This window comes from Sturnus vulgaris, chromosome 2, assembly GCF_052056855.1.
Source record: "Sturnus vulgaris isolate bStuVul1 chromosome 2, bStuVul1.hap1, whole genome shotgun sequence".
Taxonomy (NCBI): domain Eukaryota; kingdom Metazoa; phylum Chordata; class Aves; order Passeriformes; family Sturnidae; genus Sturnus; species Sturnus vulgaris.
The window spans coordinates 40,764,719-40,789,982 of record NC_142244.1 but is presented as its reverse complement, the minus strand read 5'-3'; the positions used below and the strand labels follow the sequence as shown (position 1 = coordinate 40,789,982).

The window sequence follows — 25,264 nt, the reverse complement described above, 5'->3', positions numbered from 1 at the left end:
AGTTCCAGAAAACTGGTATTTCCTGTCATGACAGAAGATGTGAAGTTTGCTGCATCTCTAGCAACTCATTCAGGAATGGAGGAAGCACTGCGTTATCAGGTGAGGAACATCAGAGCACAAATAGGGTAAGTGTGGGGATTGAAAATTCCATGATGACTCTGATACTGAATGCAGAGGGGAATGCAACGGCCTGAAAAGGTGATCCCATACATCAAGCAGTATGTTATTTTCTGCTTCATTTCACAGACTCTGAAAGTAGGGAATTAGTTCATTTCTCCCTGATGCAAACCAGAACTGCTTCTTGCAGGAGGTTTAAATATTTTTAGCTCCCTTGGGAAACAAACAGCCTCAACCTAACAGAACTTATATTTGAGAATTCTGCCCCAAATTGTTTTTTTCCAATAGAAAGATGATTGCATTGTATCACTCGAAAAATGCTCAGAGCACTTACTCATACATGCTTTCCAAACAAGTGAAAGAAATGCTTTCAGTCATACTTCATGCATAGAAGTAGAGGTCTTGTATGTCTGCTTTAATTATAACCTTTCAAAATTAAACCAGATCACTTCTTGGAGAAATGTAGTAATTCACATGTGTTAGGCTGGAGCATTAAGAGTACCTGCTGCATCCTGAAGGCAACCCTTCCCACTGGCAGGGAAGAACGAGACCGGCACGCAGTGATACTTACTTTCTGTCCCAGCATCCCATGTGCTCTTCCTGATGGAGTCACAGTCGGAGCGACAGGGAGACACAGCAGGCAAGTTTGGAGCTACACTGCACACCACCACCCCCCTCCTGGCTGTCAGTATTCGAGGGGACTCGGGATGAAACGTTGTCATCTCCTGGTGCTCCACACCAAGCCCATCCACTATCTTGTCCAGGTTATTCCGTGAGTCACTCTGGAAGCACGGGGTATAGGCCATTGGCCTCACTGGCACCTGTGGAGGCCCAACCTCTTGATAGATATTTCTGCTGTCTCCACTGTTCCTGATGTTCTTGAATTGGATGCCATTGCTCTTGTTGAGCAGGGCTGCAGTAGCCGGGTCCTGCACAAGCGTGATGTTGTTGCGGGAATAGTTCTTCCTGAAAACTTTCTTGCGAAAAATGATGAAAAGAACGATTAACACAAATATGACAAACAGGACCACGGCTATGCCTATCAGCTCCTCCTTGCCAACGTAGGAATGCCCAGCTTGTATATTGGGAACCACCACGGGCCGAAGACCACAGTATTGACCCACATAGCCAGGGGTGCAGTTACACAGAAAGGAACCAAAGATGTTGACACAGGAGCCACCGTTTTCACATTCTTCTCTTTCACACTCGTTGATGTCTTCTTCACACCTTAAAAGAAGAAAAGGAGAGTCTGGGAACTGGAGAACATCTAAGAAGCAGTCCAGCTTGAGCATGATGCCTTATCTTGTCAAAATGGTGCCATTAGTTAACACCTTGCGGTACTTTGCAAATTATCCTATTATTATCATATTATTGAACAGCATTTAATTTTTTCTACAGTCATTACATGGGTTTTTAGAAGACAATAAAATGGAAATATCAAGAAGGAATTAAGAGCTTAAAGCATCTGACAGATACCAAGAAAGAAATAAAGGATATGATAGGAAAAGGCTCCATGACCCTAATGAGGCTTACCGAATGTAACAGAGAATCTGCTTTTTATATTGTTTTTGGACTACCCCATGGGTTTCAATACAAAATATTAGTGAGGGGGATTCAAGGAAAAGACAGTTGAGAAAAAATACAGTAAAAAATTCAGAGTGTTTATTGAAGGAAGGAGAGGAAGAAGAGAAGAGAAGAGAAGAGAAGAGAAGAGAAGAGAAGAGAAGAGAAGAGAAGAGAAGAGAAGAGAAGAGAAGAGAAGAGAAGAGAAGAGAAGAGAAGGATACACTGACTATGTAAAATTTTTTAGGTCTGGAGATAAACAAATATTAGAGGCAAGGGGAAAAAAAAGAACGGGAACCATAAAGAGAATTTGAAAGAACAAAAGGTAGTAAAATGAAGAGGAATAAGTACAAACAGTAGACAAACCAGACGAGGGACAAAGCATGTTGATGGGCAGGTGGAGATTTTCTGTCTACACCAAGTTTACGATCAAGGCAGGGATTTTAAAAAATGACTGCAATAAATTAACCTTTTATGTCAGGCCTAAGGTGACTAAATAATTGATCCATTTTCAAAACAAAGATTACACAGCAGCTTCCACAGGTTTTGTGAGATTGTTCAAAAAGCTGGCAACACTTAGGTGTATCTCAGAGAAAACTGTCTTGTGTTAACATCCTGAATCAACAATTTGGAGGGTTAAGTTCAGGAAAAACATTTCTGAGCATGAAAATCTCAGGGATTTCTCAGCTGCCATTAGCTTAGGCTTGGAATAAGTGCTAAGGTTGAGGTTATTTTTCGTGAGATGAATCATAGCTGTTGGATACAAAATGACTGATCAAAAGGCCCACCATCACTGAGCCAAAAAGCTCCCATTGCCCACCTGGGGAGGGACACTTACGTTACTCCTGTCAGTCCATTTTTGCAGCTGCAGATGAAAGCATTGCCGATGGGATCACATGAGCCTCCATTCCGGCAAGGATTTGGGAAGCAGGCTGTGATCTCTGACTCACAATTCCGTCCTGTAAACTGGGAGAGGCAATTGCAATGGTACCCTGGGAAGTGAGGGACAGAGAGAGGGAAATTAGACTCCCACCACTGAGTCTGTCTAAAAGCAAGAGGATCCATTTGGCTGCTTTACACAGAAAAATAAATTGTACTGTGGGGGCAAGGGGATGTTTACACTCATTGTGGTCTATTCCATGTGGTTCACACATTGCTAGTCAAGAGTCTGTCTATCTGAGATGCCCAGACAACCAGAGCTCACGTCTACAACCAGCTACCAGAGGAATTGCTGCAGCCCAGACCATTCTAATTGTCATGATTCAGGTAAAAATTACTGTAATTTGCAAACACCTTTTAAGAAGGATAACAAGAAATATTCCAGATCAAGGATATATTTCCCAAGTTTTTGAAAATGTTTGCTGATAGTGGCAGTCTACTCTCCTTTTTGGACTTCACCCACGAACAAATACCAATCAGCTGAGAGCTTTTCCATCTCTGCCCTTTACAAGGACAACACAACAGGGAAGTGACAGCAATAAAACATCAGTTTTACAAAGTGCATCATCAAGGCAAAAACTATAAACTTCAAAATACCAGCTGACCTGGGCAATACCAGCCCTAATCAGAGCTGATTATGTTCAGTGTATGCCACCACATTCTGATTAATCACTGACTGCAATTCATCAGACACAACAACATTCATGTGGAGGGCGACCCTGTCTGGAATTAAGTCCCATTTCTATGTTTTTTTGCCAACACAGGGGCAACATCAAAATGACAAATATATTTTTTTTCTCTCCCTGTGAGTTCATATGGCACAATGCCATTAATAAAATCTTTATTTAAGGTCACAAAGAAATCCAGTGAGGCAGTGCATCGTTTAAGGCTGTGAACTGGATATGGAAATCTGACTGCTTTTTCACTTGAAAAGAGCATGGAACATGTAGGCTGTGAAAGCCATGAGATAGCTAAGACAGTCCCTGGAAGTGGAAGACTCCTAAGTTAGAGCTGTTGAACCAGCAAAATTTTCCTGGATGTCTGTAAAAAAACTTTGGATGATCTTTTAAAAAGTTCCTTATATAATCCAAATGTCCTAAACAGATGTGTAGGCAAGGTTCAAGTTCCAGTTATGGGGTTCACATACTTAGTGAATATAGCATTTTAAGCAGCTAAAACAAGGAACCTTCCTGCCATTAATACGGCCGCAGTTAGAGCTGAAATGGTTGAGTGCAACTCAATTCAGTGTCAAAATTATTGGCAGTCAAGCTGATGTTGTGGAAATATCATCTCTCAGTGGTGAGACTTTTAAACGTATTTTAAAAACTTTCTATATCTGTACATCTGGAAAAAAGCTGAAATACTTGTTTTTTAAAGTTACTCTTTTGGAAAACATGGCAGGAGCTGCTAGCACAGTTACAAGGAAAAGAATTTCATGGAAACAATATGGAACAACCCAATGAAGGCATAAGGAACAAGCAATTCTGCATCAAGACTCCCACATCTTTTATGTCCTATACGGTTCAATTCGCCTTGTTCAGTTACTCTAATTGAATTCTTTCATGAGGACAGGCTCTTGAGAATAAACTTGGAACCAGACTCGCTGGCATACTCAGTCAAGAGTCCAATGCTATTTAATTGAAGATAAGTGAAATACTCAAATATCATGCTGTTTCATTGTCCTGCTACAAGAAGGGAGACAGACACACTGATCTTTCCAAGGTTACAGAGTTAAGAAGATAAATTATTCAACTTTTGGGCTTCCAGAAAGCATGTTTAGTCAGCAGCAGCCAGATGGGATTATTTCTTTTTGTGTCTTAAAAGTATCTCACTCAAACAATGTGAACAGCTTTCTGGACCTATCTGATCTGGGTCTGAAGAATTACAAACCTGTGACTGTAGGTAGAATTCACAGCACGAATAAATAAGGCTGTTTCAGTGCTTCCTTTTTATGACTGAACAGTGACATCTATAGTTCAAAAATTTACAGTAATGTTTTTTACAGTCTCAATGAGTTTAAGCAAAAGGAGAATGTTCAATTCAAATATAAACCACTTTATTCATAATCAATTCTGCTGCCTTATATAACAGCAGAATATATATGCTATTCTATTTGTTATCTGGTATTTTAAAAAACTCCATAACTCTAAAGTGATGTTAAAAGCCAAGTTTCTGTTGTTTTTCAACCAAGTTCTTAGGTGCCAATCATATGCAAGCCAAAGCCTTTGAATCACTTTCTTTTCATGTCTTGTTTTTGTTTCAGCTAAGTTCTAAGTTCTGTTCTGTAACATATTCTGTTTACATTTTTTCATTATAAAAAAAAACTTGATTAAAAAATACTTCTACTACCAACTATAAAAGAAGCATGGATTCATGCATTTTATACTAAGAAGAGATGGAGCTGAATGCACCAGATGGGTCAGAGCCCTGTCCAGCAGTGTATGAAAGGGATCAAAATAGAAGTCTGCTTCTGAAAGCCTACATTTTTCACGCAATTTGATTTAATGATGGTGGAACACACATCAGATATTAGAAGACTAAAGTATATTCACTGTAGATTCTAAGGATCAAAGTTAGAAATAAAGAAGGCACTAAAACAAGACAGTAATAAATTACCATATTTATCACTGGTGTTTCCTCTCGTTGGACTCACTGCCATACACCTGCCAAGTCCAAGCCACTGGCAGAAGACACAGAACTTTTCCATGACACACATGCTCAGAGCTGCAGAGTATTCACCCAGGAGGTCTCCAACACAGCAAAGCATATGTCAAAATTCATGGAGTGAGGAAGAGAAGAGCTGATATGATGGCTCAGTAGACAGTATATAGCAGCTCAGCCAGAAGACCTGCCAGACCTTTAATCCTTCTCCAAACCTCTCAGCAGAGGCTGTAATTTTGCTGGCTACTGCATATTTTAGCCACATGGCTGTGGACAAAGGTAAATAGTAAAGAAAACCCTTCTGGCTGCGAGTGCATCTTAGGTCTAATAAAGGATTTTTATTATATATTTATAATTTAATATCCTGCTAATGTACCATTCATGTCTTCCCTCCTGTTTTGAACAAGAATAACATGCCAACTTCTCACATTCAAGGATGAGAAAAAGCTCAGTGTCCTGTCCTCTAGCAAGGGATGAAAAAATCTCTTTTAAACAATGTACGGCTTGATCCTGTTCACAATGAAAGCACTGAAGACTTGAAAATTCATCAACATTTAATATCATACAGTCCATCTGAGCTTCCTCCAAGAGGAATGAATATTTCATTCCTAGAAATGTTGATCTGCATTCTCCAAGGCAGCTAATTTTGTGATGTCACCACTGTATTTCTTCAGAGACAATCAGTGGAAAAAGACAGGAAGATCTGGAAAACACCTCTGAAATGCTTCTAGGGTGGGACCACAACATTCTCAGCATGTGTCACAGCAGCATGTACCAACAGCTGACCTAAGAGCAACAAGCTGTGAGCAACAATACAGCCTTTTTAGGCTGTATCTACATTAACAAGTCTTGCAAAGCAGCAGCAGTGGGTCTGTGGAGCCAAACAGCTGGTGCTGAGGAGCCAGTATCCTCACTGTTTGCAGCTCAGGCTTTGGGACCAACTGTCTTCCAATTCAGCTTGGTCCTGCCCTCTGATTCCTTGCCTCTCCACAGCGGGAAGTGAAGCCCAGGGAGAGATAACGATCAGAAGATTTGCATCAAATACCACTCATGACCTGAAACATTATGTGAACATAGGTCTACACATTGTCTTGGGCTTACTGGTTGTTTTATAAGGCTTCTCTCTTGCTCCTTTATAAACCTGAGTCCCCTAGTTAAATCTCACCTTCTCAGTGTGATGCAAACAGCTTCTCTTACTGCTCCCTTGGCATGTCCCTATCCAGAGGAAAAGGTGTTTTTCATCCCAGACCTTACTGAAGAGCAGCATGCAGTAAGACAGGACTCTACACAGACTCCCTGCCTCTACCTCTGTTTGTTTGGCACTCAAGAAGCAGAGGCAGCAGCATAAGGCAGGCACGGTGCCATCAGCAGATGGGGTGTCGTTATGTAGCGAACATCTCTGTTGGTAGCATTCCCAGCCTGAGCATCTGAATGTCTGTCTATCCTAAGGTTTACTTGGCTTTATTAAAGAGGATGCTCCAAACTGCTGCCAATTTTTTTTTTTTTTTTTTAACATGTGTATGTTCCTGTTTCTATCTATCCCATGCAAAACAGGCTGGCTTTTATCTGTTAACGTGCTTTGGCTTTTCCCGGTTTCTTTTCTTTTCTTTTGACTTTTTCTGGCCTCTCTGTGTAGTTTCTCTCCCTGCTATGCAGCTAGACCTGACAAACTCGATGCCCAGAAACTGCCCTGCCCTTGGCATTGACCACACAACGTTACATGCCAAGTTAACTGATGAGAACTACTGAAGGAGAAGAGGACCTCTCTCAGCACTTGTATTTTGGTAGGTCTATAGTCAAAACATGCCACCTTCAAGGAGAGTGTATTCTTCCACCATACACAGTCCTGCCACTCCAGATTTAACTTATCTGTCTTCAAATAGATGATTGCCTCTTGCCACTTGTTGGTATGAAAATGAACCTCAGTCTTTGCTGAATCAGTGCTTTCTATGAGAGGATTGGCATGTACATGCTTTTAAGGCAGGAATTTAAGAACAGATGCCTATAATCACAGATATAAAAAAGATTAAAACACACACAAAATTTCTAAAAAGCTTTTAAAAAATAATTGATGTGCATTTGGTATACTCACATCACAGAATGCTGGGTTGCGTTTGTGTGTAAAAAAGCAAGATCAAGAACATTAGTAAGACCAGGTCAATTCTGTGGTATTACACTAATTTTTCCCTTATTTCTTTCTTATGAACTACTTGATCCTTGAAACCAGCTACGAGTAACAGAATTTAAAGCATGTATTAAACCCACCACTCAAGTGCCATGTTGCATTTTCTCCTCCCTTTGGATTTTAGTTCTGTTCATGAAAAAAAAAAAGAAAAAAGAATAGAAGAAAAGTGAAGAGTAGGGAAAGCAAAACGACTTGATGTCCTCACACTCTACCCACAGTCCTTGACTCAGTAGGTATTTCTGCTCAAATGCTTCATGTTCAAATAAAATCACCTACTCATATAAGCCATTTACTTTAATCAAAGCCAGATGTATATAGGACTGATCAAATTAAAAGGAAGTAACTATACTTATAATTGCAGGCTTTACAAGCATGAGGTTTCTCTCTGTGGTTGAAAACCTTGGTGCAGTCTTTGCATGTGATTACAGTAAAGCTTTCTATTGCTGCGATTGCTCACGCTGTTACTCATGCAGATAAACATACATTTACTATTGGCAGCCCTGGAAGTGCCACACTATTATTAAGGTTGTGTGACATTTCCCATTTCAAGACCTCATATTCAGCAGCTTATAGCTTAACCACACTTTAAACACTTGGTTGAATTTTCTTGGGAAATTTCAGTTCAAAGAGCCAAGCTGTTTCTGAAAGTCATGCTGTTCTTCAGGTTTCAAAATGTTAACTTTCTTTAAAAATAGCTTTACTGACCCATACTTATGGATAGGGACTTAAAAGTCTGGAAGAATGTGGCCTATACTTCAGGGCTGTGGTTTCCACTGTCTCCCAAGAAATTGTCCTGAGTATGTTTCTTTCTGCTATAAGTCTCCTGAGCTGTCAGATCTAGTGAGGGTGCATCCCCCTCTGCCAACCCCTATGTAAGCATGCATTGTATCTCCCCATGGGGTCTCTGGACATGCAGTCCCCCCTCTTAAATCATTGACATCACTCAGCCAACACTGCTGCCATAAGAGCAAGCAAAGGTTCATGTCATGGTCACTTTCTGCTGGCTCAGCAAACAGAGTTTGAAAGCAGAGAGGCTTTTCTGTACTCCTGGAGTTCCCACCTGAGCTGTCTGTGCTCTCTCATACAGGCTGACATCCCCATGCTGCTCTGTTCCATACGCAGGGAGGTCAGGCAGAAAGAGGCACTGTGGGTCAGCTTAGCCCTGTGCCAGCCCAGCTTTGGGGCAACACCTCTGTGGTCAGTCCTGAGCTCTGTGCAGCCCAGGCACAGCCCTGCCCTGCGCCAGGTGCTGTGAAGCTGCTGGGAATGCATCCATCCAAGCCCTAACAGCAGCAGCATGGACACTCTCCTAGTGCATACAGAGCACTTCCCCAAACAGGGCATGGTGTGACCCTATTCCCATAACCACAGGATGAAGTGAAAGGTAATTGAAGCAGTTTTTTTATTAATGGTGAACAGGGCAGTGGGCATTTCTACTGAAAGGAAGATCTCACAACAGGAACATTGTTACTGAGGTTTGTGTCGTGGATGTTCAATTTATGCAAATTATATGTAAATTAGACATGGCCTCTCTGACTTCTGGTACGTAGCCAGCAACTCTTTCACGTTACAATGTTGGGTAACCTTTGCTTGGCTATTTTCTTCTTAAGTTAGCTACAAATCTCAGCTTGCTTTCTCTCTCTCCTAATTTTCTTGTAAAGCACAGCAGGTTGTCCATAATAAAAAGGATGCTAACAGTACATGAAATCTGCTTTGTAAAATTTGAATTAGAGGGTGTATTTATAAAAAAAAATCTTATGCCAAATACTCTCTGTTTAGGAAAAGGAACATTATTCTCCAAAAAACTGAAAAAGAAGGATGATATCATAGAAAATATTAGCCAAGAGATTCTGATGCTACTGAATGCTCTGTGACGAGGAAAAGAACCTTTGAATGGTGTATTTTTGCATTCTTCCCCTCACCAAAAGAGGAAAAAGCTGCCATTCTCATTCTTTAAAAAATTCTTAAAAGAATGAAGTTTGTTTTTTTTTCTATTTTAAATGGAAGTCAGCTGCTAACATCTATGCCAGCAAGTGCAATGGTTGATGGTTCTTGAATGCACATTGCAATTTGTGGCTCTGCAACTAGGACTTGTAATGCTGTTGGACTCTTGTGCTCTTAGAATTTAATTATGTGGCCTATATGGAGGACACTATCAACAGAATTGCTTTGCCTAGTGGAAGCAAAAGTGCCCATGCCTTCTCCTTAAGGGCTGGGCTGTAGAACCACCGACATACAGTCAGGGCCCACTGCACTGGAATTATGGCTTTATAACAATCCTTTATTTACACACACTGCTGAGACAGTAAAAACAGCAAACAGATTTTTTGACGGCAGGCAGCCAAAACATCCCTGCAGGGCACATGCCCCTCGCTGAGGCAGGAACACAGGCAAGTTAAATCAGTTCTGTGACTGCTTTCCAGCAGCGAATTTTGCTGACATGAAAATGGTATTTGCCATTCCAGTAATAAGATGGGTCCAAACTTCAGGGCTGCTTGTTTCTCCCCTACCCCGTGTCTCCCCTCAGTTTGAACTGGCATGCACATAGCACTGGGGAAAAAAAAAAAAAAGAATTACTGTAAGGAGTTCTGTTAGAAAGATTTCAATTTACTCATCATGAGATTGCTGAGCAATACTGTAAATAGACTCAAATAAAATCAATAGAAAAAACTGTTCTCATGCTTCCTAGGATGTGAGGCGAATGGATAACCTCATTTATTAAATATGGACTCTGTATGTTCCTGTACATAGTACAGCCATATTTCCTAGGAATTTCAATAATCGTGTTTAGCAATTCTCCCAGTGGCTGAAGCATCCTTCTGTCTCAGAATTACTTTCTTTTACATTTGTTGTGCAGCCCTCCTTTTCTCTCCTTCCTTTGGTAAATAAAGACCCTAAAGGACAAACACACATGCAGCAACAATTCTCCTCATGCCACACAACACATCCTGGATTGCCACGGCTGTGCTTTGTTCCTTCAGTTGTCCTCCCATCTCCTTCCATCAACAGCGAAGCCAATAGCATCCTTGATGCATCATTTGTGACAGCATGGGAGAAGAGGTGGCTGAATCAAAGCAAAGATCCAGAGGGGATGCTAGCTAAGACAGCCCAGCATGGACAAATCCACATTTTCAGGACTTCCTCTATAAGAGTGGGGCCACTCAATTGAGAAACTTATCACAATTTTGCTCAGATCTCACCACATGTCAGTCTTGAACTGATCTGAAGTTTAGGCCTAAAAAACCTGTGCAGTGTAGTGGAGAGGATTCAGAAAGAAAATATGAGAATCAGGCTTAAATTAATGAAAAACAGAAATAATAACTGTGGGTGCAAGGGAACTGCATGGACACATTGAAGCAGAAAGCCCTGGGACAGTGATTAAATGCTCCATAAAACAAGAGTTTAGTGGGAACTTCCCTAGAGAACCATGACCAAAACTCAGTAAGTGGATGGAAAGCTCTGAACTTGCAGAAAACCTCTCTGTTGAGCAATCTCCTTTTCAGAGGAAGTTCTATTCTGCCAGAAAAGGTGTGCAATGCTGCATTCTAATACAGTATGGGGAACTGGAAGGGAAACTCCTCCACTGAAGAAAGAGAACTGCCTGAGAGGAAATGTCCTGCATGTGTGCCATTTGCTTTTCTCCTGCTAACATGCTGACTGTTCTGGTAACTTGTGCACTGCAGTAAGTCACTGGCATCAAATCACACTAACCACCACATAACCACTGGACAGGAAACTCCAACACAAGCACAGTTTAAATCAATGCCCTATAAAATTTGGATAATATTAGTTAGAGCACTCAGGCCTCTGAGAAAGCTGTAAAATATAGTTCAGGGGGGTTGATAATGGGCCCAACTTGCTATTTTCCATGCAGACATGTAATCGAATTACTCACTTACAAAAGGACGAAGGTGTTTGTGGACAGCTCAGTAATTATTTGTGACAGCTTTGGAAACAGAGTAAGGCAACACTGCTGTTGCATCTGTGATGGACATTTCAAATCACCATCTTTGTGTACAGCCCTCAATGCTGTAAGGATGCTGTAAATGGATTCTGAAAAATCCAGCTGAACATTACAGTAATTGTAATTCTATTGGTTTCTATAGAAATAGGATTATACTAACAGCCAATAAATCAATTTCCTCCTGGAACACTAATGCAATGAGAAGGGGCACCATTTCACTGTTATTTATAGAGCAAACAGCTTTTACCCAATTTGCAGTACCTATCAGAGTTTTATAGAGTTCATGAGATTTTTCAAGCATGTTGCTGCATAAAACCATCTCTGGCAATAAATTACAGAGGAGAACGGGGAGGGGGGAAGGCCGTAAGGTAATGAAAACATTTACCACCAGATGGCACGGCAGTACAGGTGCCGCCGTTCTGGCACGGGTGTCTCTCACAGGCATCGGGATAAAGGACGCAGCCAAGCTTCAGCTCCGTCAGGCCGACCACTTCTGCGAAGCTGCTGCGCTTGTTCTGCAGGGGCAGCTCGTTGTTGTTGAGCACGACCGAGTCCAGGCAGCCCTGGAAGCCGCTCAGGACCTGCGTTGTCCTCTTGTCAGTGAGGCTGCGGACGTTGTCCACCTGCACCTGGGCGCCGAAGTAGACGGAGCTGTCTGTGCTGAGCGTCTGGAAGTACAGGGGCGCTTTGCGGCGCTCCACGTAGCTGTCGTCCAGGGACAGGCTCGTGAAATTGCGGTTCAGCTCCAGGAAGACCGAATGCCAGCTTCCATCATTAACGGCCCTGCCAGAAATTCCCAGGATTCCCGGGCCACTTCCGCAATCCAACTGGAACCAGAGTTTGCCATCGACAATCTGCAGGAGGAAAACAGAAATCAAACCGCTTCAGGCGCTCAGCTGTCTCGTAATACGCTCTCACAGAGAATCTGCAAGCACTGAGAACTTCTAGACAGTGTCTGCACACTCTTAGAGCTGCTCTCCTACATTACACTAAAACAGCAAAAAGCTGTGCCTTTATCATGAGCAAAAAAAAGTAAGGTCGAAAATATCAGCTTACTTCAAATTTGCCCAAGGCAAATTACTACAGGAAAACTAAAAATATAGAAAACCTTATGAGTGCAGAACACAGGTGAAAACCAGGATAATTATGTTTTACTGAACAGGATATGGACTTGAGGATCCTTGTTCTGCTCTTGGCTCTGCTGTTGAACAGCTGTGTCTCTCTCAGCACGTCCAATAGCTGTGACTCTGCTCCCAGCGGCTGATGCTATCAAAAGGACGGGCAGGGCACAGGATCACCTCTTAGTGTTAGAGAGGCTTGTGGCAAAGTCAATGGCCACACTTTCAGCTGGTGATGTTAGTACTCTGCTCATACAGGCATCCTGTGCTTCTGTAACCTTTAGGAGCATCTCAACGAGGTGTGGAGTTGCCCCTAAACATCCTAAGTTCAGTACCTCTAATTACAACAGTAAGATAGTAGCTGAACAAAAGTCAGTTATTTCCCAAAGATTTTACACAACCTGCTGTGTGTATACTTCATAGATGACATAAGATGGGTCTTACTTTTCTTTCTTTCCCAATATTTATGCTGGACTCATAGATTTAGAGTTTGTAGGGGATTTCTCACTCTCCCTCCTGTCTCTCACCCATCCCAAGTCCTCGTAAAGGGAAAATCTGTGCTACTCTGCTGGGGCAGGCAAAGTGCAGAGTGAGGGAATGGGTATGAAGTGCTGATTTACTGATTAGCAGTTTACCCAAAGATTTTAGGTTTCCCTAACAGATGGCATATAAGTTTAAAACTGCTGACAAGGTTGGAAATAATTTCTTATGACACATTAATTGGATTCAAGTTCTCTGAAAGCTCTTCCAAGTATTTTACCTTTATGTCATGCTCTAGGAAGTATTTATTTCTGCAAACCCCATTTCAAGACAGTTCTGTCCCATTATTTATCCACCTCAAAAGTTCAGGTGCTGTGTCATTTTTCATCCTACCAGGCAGCTCACAATGTCCTCTCACTGGTGTATCTGCTACAGAGTCTGACTGCTCTCCCCTGCAGAGCAGAGCTGCCACAGCTGTCAGTGCAAGAACCTCACAGAGCTTTGGTGGCCTGCTGAATTGGCACGGCAAATGCAGATGTGAGGAAGGATGCTGCAGTGTGTCCATCTGCCTTTGGCCATTTCTAGCATGAACAGTCATGTTAGATGGAGACATCCCTTGGCGTGTGACTGTGCTCAAACTCTTCTCGGCCAGCCTCCCTGACGTGGCTTGAAGGTAAACAGTAAAGTGTTAATCTACAGGAGCAGACCATACTGCCATGCATTAGCATTTTATGTCCTTGGAGGTTGACAAAACTACCTGGAGAAAAGCTAAGGGTAAAATCTCGAGATGTGTAGATCTCTGGATTTCCTTCTCCTTTGCAAATGCTTGGTTTCTTGACTGGCTGACTCTGAACTGGACCTCAAGCCAAAACACACTGGGCAGTCGGGGTATAAACCACCCCCCTCTGTCAAGTGATTGCTTGGCAGCACGGACACAGCATAGGAAAAGCTCCCTGCAGATGCCAGCTGCCCACTAACTCTGCATGGTTTGAGGGGGTGTAGAGGAATGAATACACACACAGAAGGAGCCAAGGGAAGGAGCTAGAATTAGCCCCTGCTATGAACACCCGGCTGTTTTGAAGTCCCTGATCTGCAGGATGTAATGAAACTGAGAAGGAATCAGATCTATGACTGTAATATATGCTTATGGGATGGATGTTGCTTGATACTCCTACAGCTCAATCAAATAAAGCTAATGGATGTATAGAATAATGAGTCTGGATCATTTTTCATTAAAAACCATTTTCTTACAGGACTCAAAACTCAGCCATAAACAGTTTCTGTAGATTGAAATTGGTTCTGTTAAAGCATTTTCTCAGGAGGAATCTTGGTAAACAAGATGCCCTGATAAACAGAGAATTTTTTTCTCTCCAGAGATGGAGCAATAGTTTCTTTCCTCCCTGTGCAACAAAACAGTTCATAAACATTGAAGGTGCTGCTCAGAAAGTGTGGTCTGTCTCACCAGGAATACAAATCAAACAGCAAAATGCATGCCAACATATTACACTTTGAAAAACACCCATCACTGGATAAGCAGATAACTTGCTGCTTACTCAAAAGGCTTTTTCCTATGGAAACTCTTCCACTGATTGTGTATAATATGCATACACCTCCCCTATGACTACTTATGCCCTGAAGGACCTACTGCCTGCGTGTCTATTACTCTTACTCACAGAACATGTTTTTCCAATTATCTTTATAAATACAACACCACATTTGAGCACCTGGGATAAATATTACACCATTTGTATACAGGAAACTATGATCTAAAAGATTCGCCATTAAAATATGTTTTATACGTCTTTCTCATCCATTTATATTTCTTTTTGCCAGCAGATGATCTGACATACACAGCAAATATATATTGTCTGAAGGGTTAAGTTTCCTTCCTGTTATTGAAGAAATATGAGTAACCTCTAACTAGAGTGAAAGATGGAAAGGATGGTCTGATGCTTACAGTATTAGCCTAAGACATGACAGATCTGCATGGGAATCCACACTCTGCAACATTCTTCCTCTGAGATCTCAAGCAAGCCATTAGTTTCAGGTCTCCATCAGTAAAAGAGGGGTAACGTCATTTCCCTACCTCACACCACTGCTTTAAGGATACATACATTAAAGACTGTGTGACATGCCCAGATACCCCTAGCAATGGGACCATAAAAGTACTTTAATTAATCAGATGGTCACAGGCCTTGCTATAGAGGGGCTGGGAGGAAATACTTGTCCCCTGATGGACCTCAAGGAGGAATAGGAAGAACAGGAAGAGCTCTCAAGCAGCAGATTCTGAAAAGGGCTCCGCTCCACTCGAGTGCTTAGCAGCTGGACTGGCCAGGCAGGGAGGGGAAGGTTCTTCCACCTAACAGGTAAAATTGCTGTCCTCATTCCCAAGCACAGAGAATTCAACCATCATTCAGAAGTTAATCCCTGGTGTTCCTGTGATTCCTTGTAGCCACTGAGATGTCAGGGTCACTGCCCAGTCCTCAGAGGGGGCTCTTTGATTACAGCCTGGACCTTGGTACCAAGAAAAGGTGAACTTCAAGCTAACTGAAGGACATCAGGCAAAAAATATGGACATCCAGTGAACACCCAGGCTCTTGTCCAGGCTCAGCAGTACAATACCCAGACAATAACCTCAGTGGCATGGTTGGTCTGGTAGTGTCAGACTGTCAGTCCAGCACTGAATGTGTGGCGTTGCTTTTTTCATCCATCTATGTAGTGCAACACAGCAGAAAGCCTGAGTTACTCCATCTCACAGCAGAGACATTCAAATTTTGCAACCCCTCACCAGTGCAGCCCATGGCACCAGCAGAGACCCTCTTCTGCACCATGAAAGCAGAGAGACACTCCATCCTAGCTGGGCAGAAAATTCCCACAAAGCTTCCACTTCCCAGAGCTTTCTAGGCTCAAGGTTTAGTTACAGTCTCAGTTATAACAACTGTGTGAGAGGTTAATGCACACTTAAGCATATATGCCACAAGATGCTTCACCTGTAAAGAAGTTAAAAGAACAGTGAAGACTCCAAAAGCTGATGCAATCTGTTAGGTTTCAACAATTTCATTCAATGAGCAGAAAGGAGCCAAAGACATACTGTAAATTATATTAGAATATTAGTCTGGCTAAGCTGTTTGGCTAACATCCATATTTGTGTATCAACATAGGTAATAAAATGATCAAATGGTTCTTCTGAGACCACCTCCAGCTCACACAGTCCATCTGCAGTCAAACACCATGGATACAGCATGCTGCCTCCTAATCTATCTGGGGAAATATTTTGTTAGCTGAATTGCATTTCAGGTTCGTTTGTGTAAAACGGTGTATTTAATTAAAATATTACTCGTTTCAACTCCAGCCACAACTGGGATCATATCCAAACTTCAGTTCTATCCAGCATAAGCCATTCAGCAGTAATGCATTAAAATGTATAATACACACTTAACTAAACCACACAAAGTTTCACATTAACTGCCTGGACAGAAGAACATATGCTTGCCTTTTACCATTTAGCTGCCATATTTATGGCATGATGGGAAAGTCTTTCTTTACCTATTTTTAATCCTTAAAATTTCACAAAACAAGATGAATCTCCATTATATTCCTAGGAAAAAGAAATTGAATTTTCTTATGCAATGGTCTTATAATGGTTAATATGGTTAAATCTTACTTTTCTGAGTTAGATGCTACATAGGTAAAAAGAAAATGTTGGCACTGGTTTTGGGACATGCAATCTTTCCAAAGGGAAAAAAGCCAACATTGACCTGCATCTCATTTTGCTCCAATTGTCTTAAAAGCAAGAGCATGCAATAAAATGAACAAAAAACAAAACAAAACAAAACAACAAACAAAAAACCCCCAAAAAACAAAACAAGAAAGTAAGGCCAACCTCTCAAAATCAATAGATGAGTTGCTTTATTTGAAGCAGCTGAATAAATAACACCCTTATTTTATTATATCAATACAGTGTAGCTGGTAGGCTTTCAGCAAAGTAGTAGACAAGCAGTTTCCTCTATGGAATTGATTATTCATCCAGGAAGGACACTGTGTTAAGATCATGAAATATTTCCATCCCTGGAGTTATCACAAATGTATGAGCTTCCAAAATTAAGCTGGTCATTTAAACACCAAAAAGCATATTGCAACATTAATGTTTAAACAGACTGCAATGGCAGAGACTTGCTTCAAAACAATCAGTGCCACTCTATGCCCTGACAGCACAGGTGTTTCCTTCCTATCTTCCCATGGGCTCATATTTTGTGGTCTAAATTTCTTTTACCTCTGCCTTTATTTGAAGCTCAGTGATGGTGTTGGGCCCTCTGATGCTAATTCAGTAGATACTTAAGTAGATGCTTAAAATTAAGGTATGTGAATAGTTCCATTTGCTTTCAAATACAGGAAGTTAAGCAAGTGATTAAGTGCTTTTCTGGAGTGATGCCAGAGTGCTCAAAAGAACACAGGATTTCATCCTTTATCCTCTATTTGGAAAGCTTCTCCTCATGTTTAATTTAATTGAAAGCAATGCTCAAATGATAACAACTTCACATTTATAGACCTCTAATTAATTTGCTTAATGGCCTCATTTCTGAGTAGCTCCCTACCTTCCAACATATGCACCTGGTTATAGAAAAAAAGGACGCCTTACCTCTGGTTTACAAATGAAAAAAAAGTGTGGACTTTAGAAAGTCCAAGCATAACTTCCTTGAAAACACCAGAGTCACAGATCCCCAAAGTGCAGTCCATGAGCCACCTGCTATCCCTGAAGAGACCTGATAGGGCTGAATCCCTTGAGCATGGTGCCATTTGTCTGTCACAGAGCACTTTTGTGAGAACACAGCCTGATATTCCGTGGCTAAAAGACCTTCACAAACTAAACTCTGACAACTCCTGATCCTTCCAGTGATACCATTTCAAATAAACTATGCTGAATGTAACGATTTTGCTTCTTTTAAACCCCATGCATGCAGAAGCCCAGTGCCAGACCTGGGAAAAGGGCATACTCACTACAACAGTGAATGCTGCCCTACTGAAGAGCTGAGCATGAGGCTCTGTGAAGGCAATTCCCTATGTCCTCCCCTGATAAATGCACAAGAGAAAGCAGAGGCTTTGCATCCATACATGACCCTGGACCTCACTTAGCAGATGTGTGAGGTAGCAGCTGCATATGAAGCTCTCTACTTTCTTTCTTTGTTTTTCAGACCTAGGAAACAAAACAGCTTGACATATAGATTGCTGACTGAGATTGGAGCACAATAACCACAGCTCTTGTCACTGCTCCTTGAAGTATTATTTTTAACTTGGCATCTTTCAAAGCAAAATAATCAGGTGATTATGTGAAATGGGGACTGAAAACATGAGTCCTACCTCACAACTAAAAACTCAATTCAGGTGATTGCAAAGGGGGGGGGGGGTTCACTTGATTTTGGGGATTTTTTTTTTTTTTTTTTTTTGGTAGCAATAGTACTAGCACCAGATTTTCTATTTTGGTGGCAAAATTTTCCTGCTTCAACTGGATATTTTTATTTTCACTCAGTTGTTTATGACCTGGATATGCTATGCTCCTTAATGATGAGAGCTTTATACACAAAACTCTAGCAAAATGAATTATACTATCACCATTCTAACTCTAATTCAGGCCATCTCTGTATCATCTCTCATTGTTTTCAAGTGGCACCTTCCACCAGGGCCATTTGTTTTTTCCCAGGTAATTTTGAAATTAAAAACTTGCAAACATTACCTACTGACATATGCTAAGGGGAAGGATGATGAGGACTTCAAAGGTCTTCCAATCTGAAGTTTTGCTTGTTTTTTTTACACAAAAACATATGCTTGAAAGTTTAAACTGCATTTCTACATGTCTCAAAGCAGAGGTTGTCTTGTGTAAATCTGAACAATACTGACAGTTCCTGGTGAATGACAGACAGTACTCTTGCTCATTAAATACTTCAGTCTAACAGCTATGCAATTATTTGTTGTCCATTATTAACTCATCTAGCCACTTTAACATTACTTAAGCATTCAGCCAAAAGTACCCTAGATTGCAAATACAGACACAAAAGGCTCTGTGCCATTTCTCCCACTGCTGAATTATAGAATGTGGCTGAATTACAAATGTCAATGTTTTCTTTTAGTACCTTAGAGGCTATAGCAGAAATACTATATATGCAGGCTCTTGGATGAGCCTAGTGCTCTCTTTCCATCCAGCATTTATTTACCATTCCAAGAAACAAACAACAAAAAAAAAAGATTACAAATGCATGGAAAGCCTATCAATTAAATATTGATTTGGTATCAATCTGCACTGACCCCATGACTCTCTTAACAAAGAATCTGAATCCACAGAGTGCAGAGTTCTTCATATTCAGTAGGAGACATGTTCTAAGTAGTTGGTTCCTGGAATTAGCTCACTAACAGTGAGGGCATATCCTCTAACCACAGACAGGACAGAAGGGAAGAACAGCAATTTCAGCAGGCTTCGTTTTGACTACACAGTCATATAAATGGCCAAATCTTGCATCTTGTGCAGACTGGCTGCTGCACACAGACACACATAATGTGCTTATAATGAACAGCACCCAGTGGGGAATTTTCCAAGTAAAGTACCACTAACAAGCTGCTTTTCTGATCATTGTTGCTGCTGCTGTTGTTGAAATTGTTTTTCCCTGTTAGAATCAGACTTCATCTTCTCAATCTACAGCTGAAATGAGAACAGCATTCTCCAAATCAAGAGCCAAGAGAAAATACAGAATCAAGAAAAACAATTGCAGAAAAGAGAAGTTATTTTAATTACCTTCAGAATTATACAGGGATTCGCTCTGGTGTACATTATAATCCCATTGCTTTGCAGGGTTCGCAGACGGAGAGCCAACTTGAATTCCTCTTTCTTGCTATTTTCAGAAACACGGTATTTAATGTAGCTATTCCCAGCAAAGCTAAGGGAAGTGTGGCCTGAAACAACCATTTTGAAAAGATACATGTGCTTTTAGAGATACATAAAACAATTCATCAACTGTTCAGTAATTAAAGAATTTATAAACTTAATGAGAATGACTAGGAAGAAATAAATAAGTCCCATTTTTGATGAGAGAAAACAAAGATGGCATCTACTAAAAAAATATTTCTGCATTTCCATTTTTAAGCTGTTTTTCAGGGGATAGAGGAAAGTTCTATTTCTCCATACTTAAAAAAGAAAAAAACAAAATAGAGGTTTCTCCAAGTATTCAGCATTTTTCAGCTTATACACACTCCTGGAGGCACCAGTCCTGCCTCACTGATAGCACAGGGAATCAAAGATGACCACACCTGTACATGAGGCAGTTGAGTTATGGGTGTCAAGTTACATGTGGGCAGATGACAGCCAAACCCTTGCAATGAGTCCCCTGCAACCAGTGCCCAGGACCACAGTTCAGTATCTGCTGTGCTTCCATCAGGCAAACAGCACAAATCCTCTGTCCTGCAGCCTGGGATTTGCTGAAATCATCAGAAAGCTCTACTTCACTGGCTATCCACCTGGCTCTTCATATCCCAGGGAACAACACAGATGCAGAGAACTAACAGATGTGCTGAAACTTTCTTTTTGGGATAATGTTTTCATTAATAAAGGTTGGAATTTTGGTAATCTAAATAGTAAGCAGTAGAGTTAATTATAGAGCTTTGCCCATGGGCAGGAAAACATCTGGCATAACATTCTCTAGGAAAAAATCCTGTTTTCTCAGCAGCCTGTTTTACTGAGCTGGTATTCAAGCAAGCCAGTGGGAATTTCCAAACAGAAACTGGATCACAATCTACACACAACCCCATAGCTATAAAGACAAGTATTTATAGGGCTTATAAACAGACACCCCAAGTGCCCGTGCTGAGATGGGTTAAGCAGTACATTTTCTGTAGACTTCACTGGCACCTCTGCTTACAAAATGAGAATGGCAGCACTTTATTGTCCAAGTATATCCCCCTTTATGGCTGTGACATGCACCTGAACACTCGCCAAGCTTTCCTGGTGGGCACTGGCAGATGAATGGTCTCCGGCTGGCTTCATACCCCACACACTGCATGTCCCCTGGACATGGCTTCTCCAGACAGGGATCGTTGGACCCTGGGCAGAGTCCTCCTGCAAGAAGTTAAAATACTGTCAGGAATCCACAGTGTAAAGCATGACCTGCTGCAATAAAAGAGTAATGAAAGACAATTATTGATCACACACTTCAGTACAAGCAAAAAATGGCTTAATAACAACAAAAAAGCCTTAACAAACCTTCATAGAAAGGACCAGCTTTTGGACAAGTACACAGCAGAACTGCAATAGCTCTTTTCCAAAGACTGCCCTAAACCCCACGGGAACATATTATAAAAACGAACTATTATGAGCAGTAACTGGTTTATAAAATGGTGTGATAACTCTCAGGCCATTCATTTTCCCACAAAGTTTTCTGCACAGGGGCTTCAGAGATATGTGGGGAAAAAAATGCTTGAAGATATGCACTCCTTTTCCCCCAGCACACCCATGAGAAGTAAATTTAAGGAGGTAGAAACGGTCACAGCACCAAGCCTGCCAGAGTTCAAGAAGCATTTGGACAATGCTCTCAGGCACATGGTGTGATCCTTGGTGGTCCTGTGCAGGGCCAGCAGTTGGACTTCGATGATCCTTGTGATTCCCTTCCAATTCAGGATATTCTGTGAGTCTAAGCCATGTTTGGGCTACAGTGACACCTGGATTTTTCATTCTCATACTACACAGGACATGCTGCCAGCTTGATCATACAGCACAGGCAAACTTGCCCTCCCCCTGTTCCTCCTGACATTTCCAAGATCTCACATCCTATCCAGCTTGCCTAGGTTACCAAAACCTTCCCCCCTTTTTTCTAATCTGCAGAGACAGAACTACACTGACTTAAATTTGCTTAAAACACTTGAGCAACACAATTATAGGTAGGTTTTTCAAAATCCCCTAAATTCTTGACGTCCAACATGCTGAGCATGTCAAGGACTTACTATTTAAAGCCTGTCAATGTCAAAAGAATATTTTGCATTTTATTGGGTTTGGCTAAAACTTCAGTGTATCTTCTGAAAATGTCTAAATAAATCTGTTTTGATTGTCCTAATCTTGAAAGATTTGTACACACTGTCTTATAATAACGCAAAACATGATACAACTATTGCTGCTTAATATATGAATTTTCAGAAATATGGGACTTCCACAACAGCTAGCCTCTTCTTGGTTCTAATATGGTACTTGGGAGATGCAGGGTCAGTTTCTACATTTGGGCATCTAAGTTTGGCTGTTATAAAAGTAGACTTCAAGTGCAGGAAAAGAGGCACTCCTGCCCTTGCTTTTGTTTATTTGCAGCCCCAGCATGAAAGGAGGAAAAAGCAGTTGCTGGGAATGGACAGACACCTCCTCCTTCGTTTATCAAGTTAATTTATTTAAGATATGCAGGTAATGAATTTAATGACAAAAAGCACCTTCCTACCCATTGCTTTCTGAATACTGGCAGTTCTTGTATATTGCAGGATCTATATTGTAGGATCCCGATCATATTCAAAAACTAGTTTACTTTTGAGCACACTGTTTTATTTACAGTTTATAAAGGAAGGAATCAACCTGTCATGGAATACATCTCTGAAAGTAATGAAAGGAAGAATCTTACTGCTCTCACACTTTTGTACAAGCCAAGCAGGGCACATAGAAAGCACAGCTGAAATTACCTGACACTGTAAGCATTTTCTGGGAAAAGAAAAATGACTACTGTAGCTTTCAAAGTGGACTTGGGCTGACTACAAATATGGCAATTACTGTAATGTCTTCCTTGATGTACAGCACAGTCAATTTAATGTTTAACATCCTCCCCTCCTTTATCAAACATTTGTTTGAGAGGTCTATGGAGTAAAAGATTTACAGTACTGCCTGTAGCTCTGTAAGAAAATGAATGCATGGCAATCTTTATTAATCACATTAGTAGGTAACATTAGCAGGAATAACAGCTGCAATACACAGTCACACTTGAGGCCTTATAGAATCAAGAAAAAACTGTCATAGGGTTCTGGACTACAGATTAATATTCTATTTAGATCTGTAGAATTTAACAGAGAATATGATGTTTTCCATACTTTGGTTTGTTTGGCTTTTTTTTTAGAATAAAACTCCTAATTTCTTAGAATTTAATGGCAAGTAACAATTATTTATGAAATTATAACAGGTTATTAAAAACTCTACAGGCTGCTTTGTATTTTCACGTTGGTTGTTTTAGCTATTTTAACTCATTCTTATGTGACAAATACAAAGCATTCTGGTGTCTGCAGAGTATATCTGTTCCTTGAACAAACTTAAGCCTTTTGTGAGGCTGCAATTCAAGAGCCTCTGTGTAGCTGACAGACATGCCATTTGGACTAAAGCCACACAGCTCGTCACTGTGCAGCAGAAAGAGGCACTGAGATTTCCAAATGTGGCTCTGCAAATTTTCACATCCCCTAACCTATGACTGTATCTTTGACATGAAGCCATAAAGGAACAGTTTACTTTGCTATCCATCTCTGCCAGGTTTTTTAAATGTGATTCAAACTGTGATTTGTACTTCAGAGCTATTCTTCCACATTCAAAGAATATATGGAAAGGAACTAACGTACTCCATGCAACAGTGGAGATAACTGTTTATCCTGAACGGCCAAGAACACTCCTTCTGGTAAACTACAAGGAAACCAACTTTTTATTCATCTTGCTGCAGCAGCATTTCATAGCTGTCACAAAACTTTAAAATATTCAGACTTGCAAGAAGTGCTTTATGCCTGTCTGTACGGTTATAAGTACATAAGCTACAAATCGGCATTATTGCATTGCCCCAGCTAATACGCATTTTCAGGCTGATTTCACAACTATGTGGAGCAAAATTGTAAAATTGTTCAAGGTTACGTTGTCCACATCAAAGATTTACAGCCTGAGTTTAAATAAAATTATTCTAATGTTGCATTTCCACTCCAAAGAGCAGTCTATTTTCCATCCAATAAAAGATTCAAGAAATATAGGTTCAAACTGATCTTTTTCTTTTCTAGGCAGGTTCAGACAATCCACAGCATTCTCTCGAAACTCACATTAGTATTAATAAAACTGTTCTCTACAAGGTATCACAGAAACACACGAGCTAGCATCAACCAGTGCGTGGCAAGAAAAGGTGGAATAGACCCACTTGATTTTGACAGATCATCTTCAGTTTGATTCTCTAAAAGAAGATAAAAGTATTTCAATCTTCTAACCAATATACTGAGGAAGAAAACACTGTTCCATTGCAAGATGAGAGATTTATTTAATTCCTATTCCTTCAAGAAAGGAGCACTTCTAGGATTGTAAATATATTTTGAAAATTGAGTGCTTCAACAATTTTAACTTAAGCCTTGTTATATTAGGTGGTTTTCCACTGGCCCAGTCTCCTGAATCTGTTTGAGTATTAAAAAGACTGTTTTTCTCACTTGTACAAAAAAAGCTTGAAAGGAGGGAGGTCCTGAAAGCCAGAGCTGCAGGAAGCTTGTAAAGCAAACTCCAAACTGCTACTTCAAATAATAATTAGTTTACTGTAGAGAGAAGACTGGCAACTCATGATCTGCAATCTGTTTATATTTTTGGAGCACAGTGACCAGGTACTGTAGACAGTGATTATTCCATGCATGTCAGTGTAGACACCACAGATTTGTTTCTGCACAAGCCAGCTACGGGTTTCAGTTGGCTCGGGTGCCCCTGGAAAACTTTGTGTCACACAGCATGTCCCAGGGAAACAGATTCTCTCCAAGTTTTAAATGACAGGACATTAGAACATTCTCACCCACTCCTTGATCCCAGATTCCATTAGGACTCCTTAAGTGAGAGAGAGCAATTCCCACTTGCCCTGGTTCCGCAGCCATGCCCCCTCTTCTCTCTGCAGCTCTCCCACCTTTTATATGGGCTTGTGCATTCTCAGCATGGGCTTTACTGCTGGAGATATCCACAGGGAGAAAACTTTCCTTGGACAAAGGTGACATTAAACAGACTACAGCCAGATCTAACAAAGCTATCTGCAGTTCTTTGTTCCCAAGCACAGACCTTTTTCTTCAATTTTCCTTGCCAGGAGAATTCCAGGCTCATTAATACCCATGTGTGTGCTTCCTGAAAATTGGAAAAGCAATGTTGTACACTAATAACTGGGTTGCTGATGCCCAGTCCTTCAAAGCATCCAAACAGCATCCCTTAGAGGCAATGTGTGCTCTGTGGAGCTGAAGCCA

The 25,264-nt window shown here is 40.9% G+C and overlaps 1 protein-coding gene across 7 annotated transcripts in view; it reads right to left on the bottom strand.

Moving 5' to 3' along the window:
* The window catches only part of FAT3 (FAT atypical cadherin 3), a 400,923-nt gene that overhangs the window by 15,156 nt on the left and 360,503 nt on the right, over window positions 1-25,264 (bottom strand). For all 7 annotated transcript variants that reach the window (XM_088159363.1, XM_088159366.1, XM_088159364.1 and 4 more), the window contains 5 exons: window positions 20,994-21,128; window positions 19,812-19,969; window positions 11,815-12,283; window positions 2,519-2,672; window positions 689-1,344 (listed from right to left, as the gene is read on the bottom strand). In XM_088159363.1, coding sequence (XP_088015489.1) covers window positions 689-1,344; window positions 2,519-2,672; window positions 11,815-12,283; window positions 19,812-19,969; window positions 20,994-21,128 — 1,572 coding nt within the window. The remainder of the gene's footprint in view (window positions 1-688; window positions 1,345-2,518; window positions 2,673-11,814; window positions 12,284-19,811; window positions 19,970-20,993; window positions 21,129-25,264) is intronic.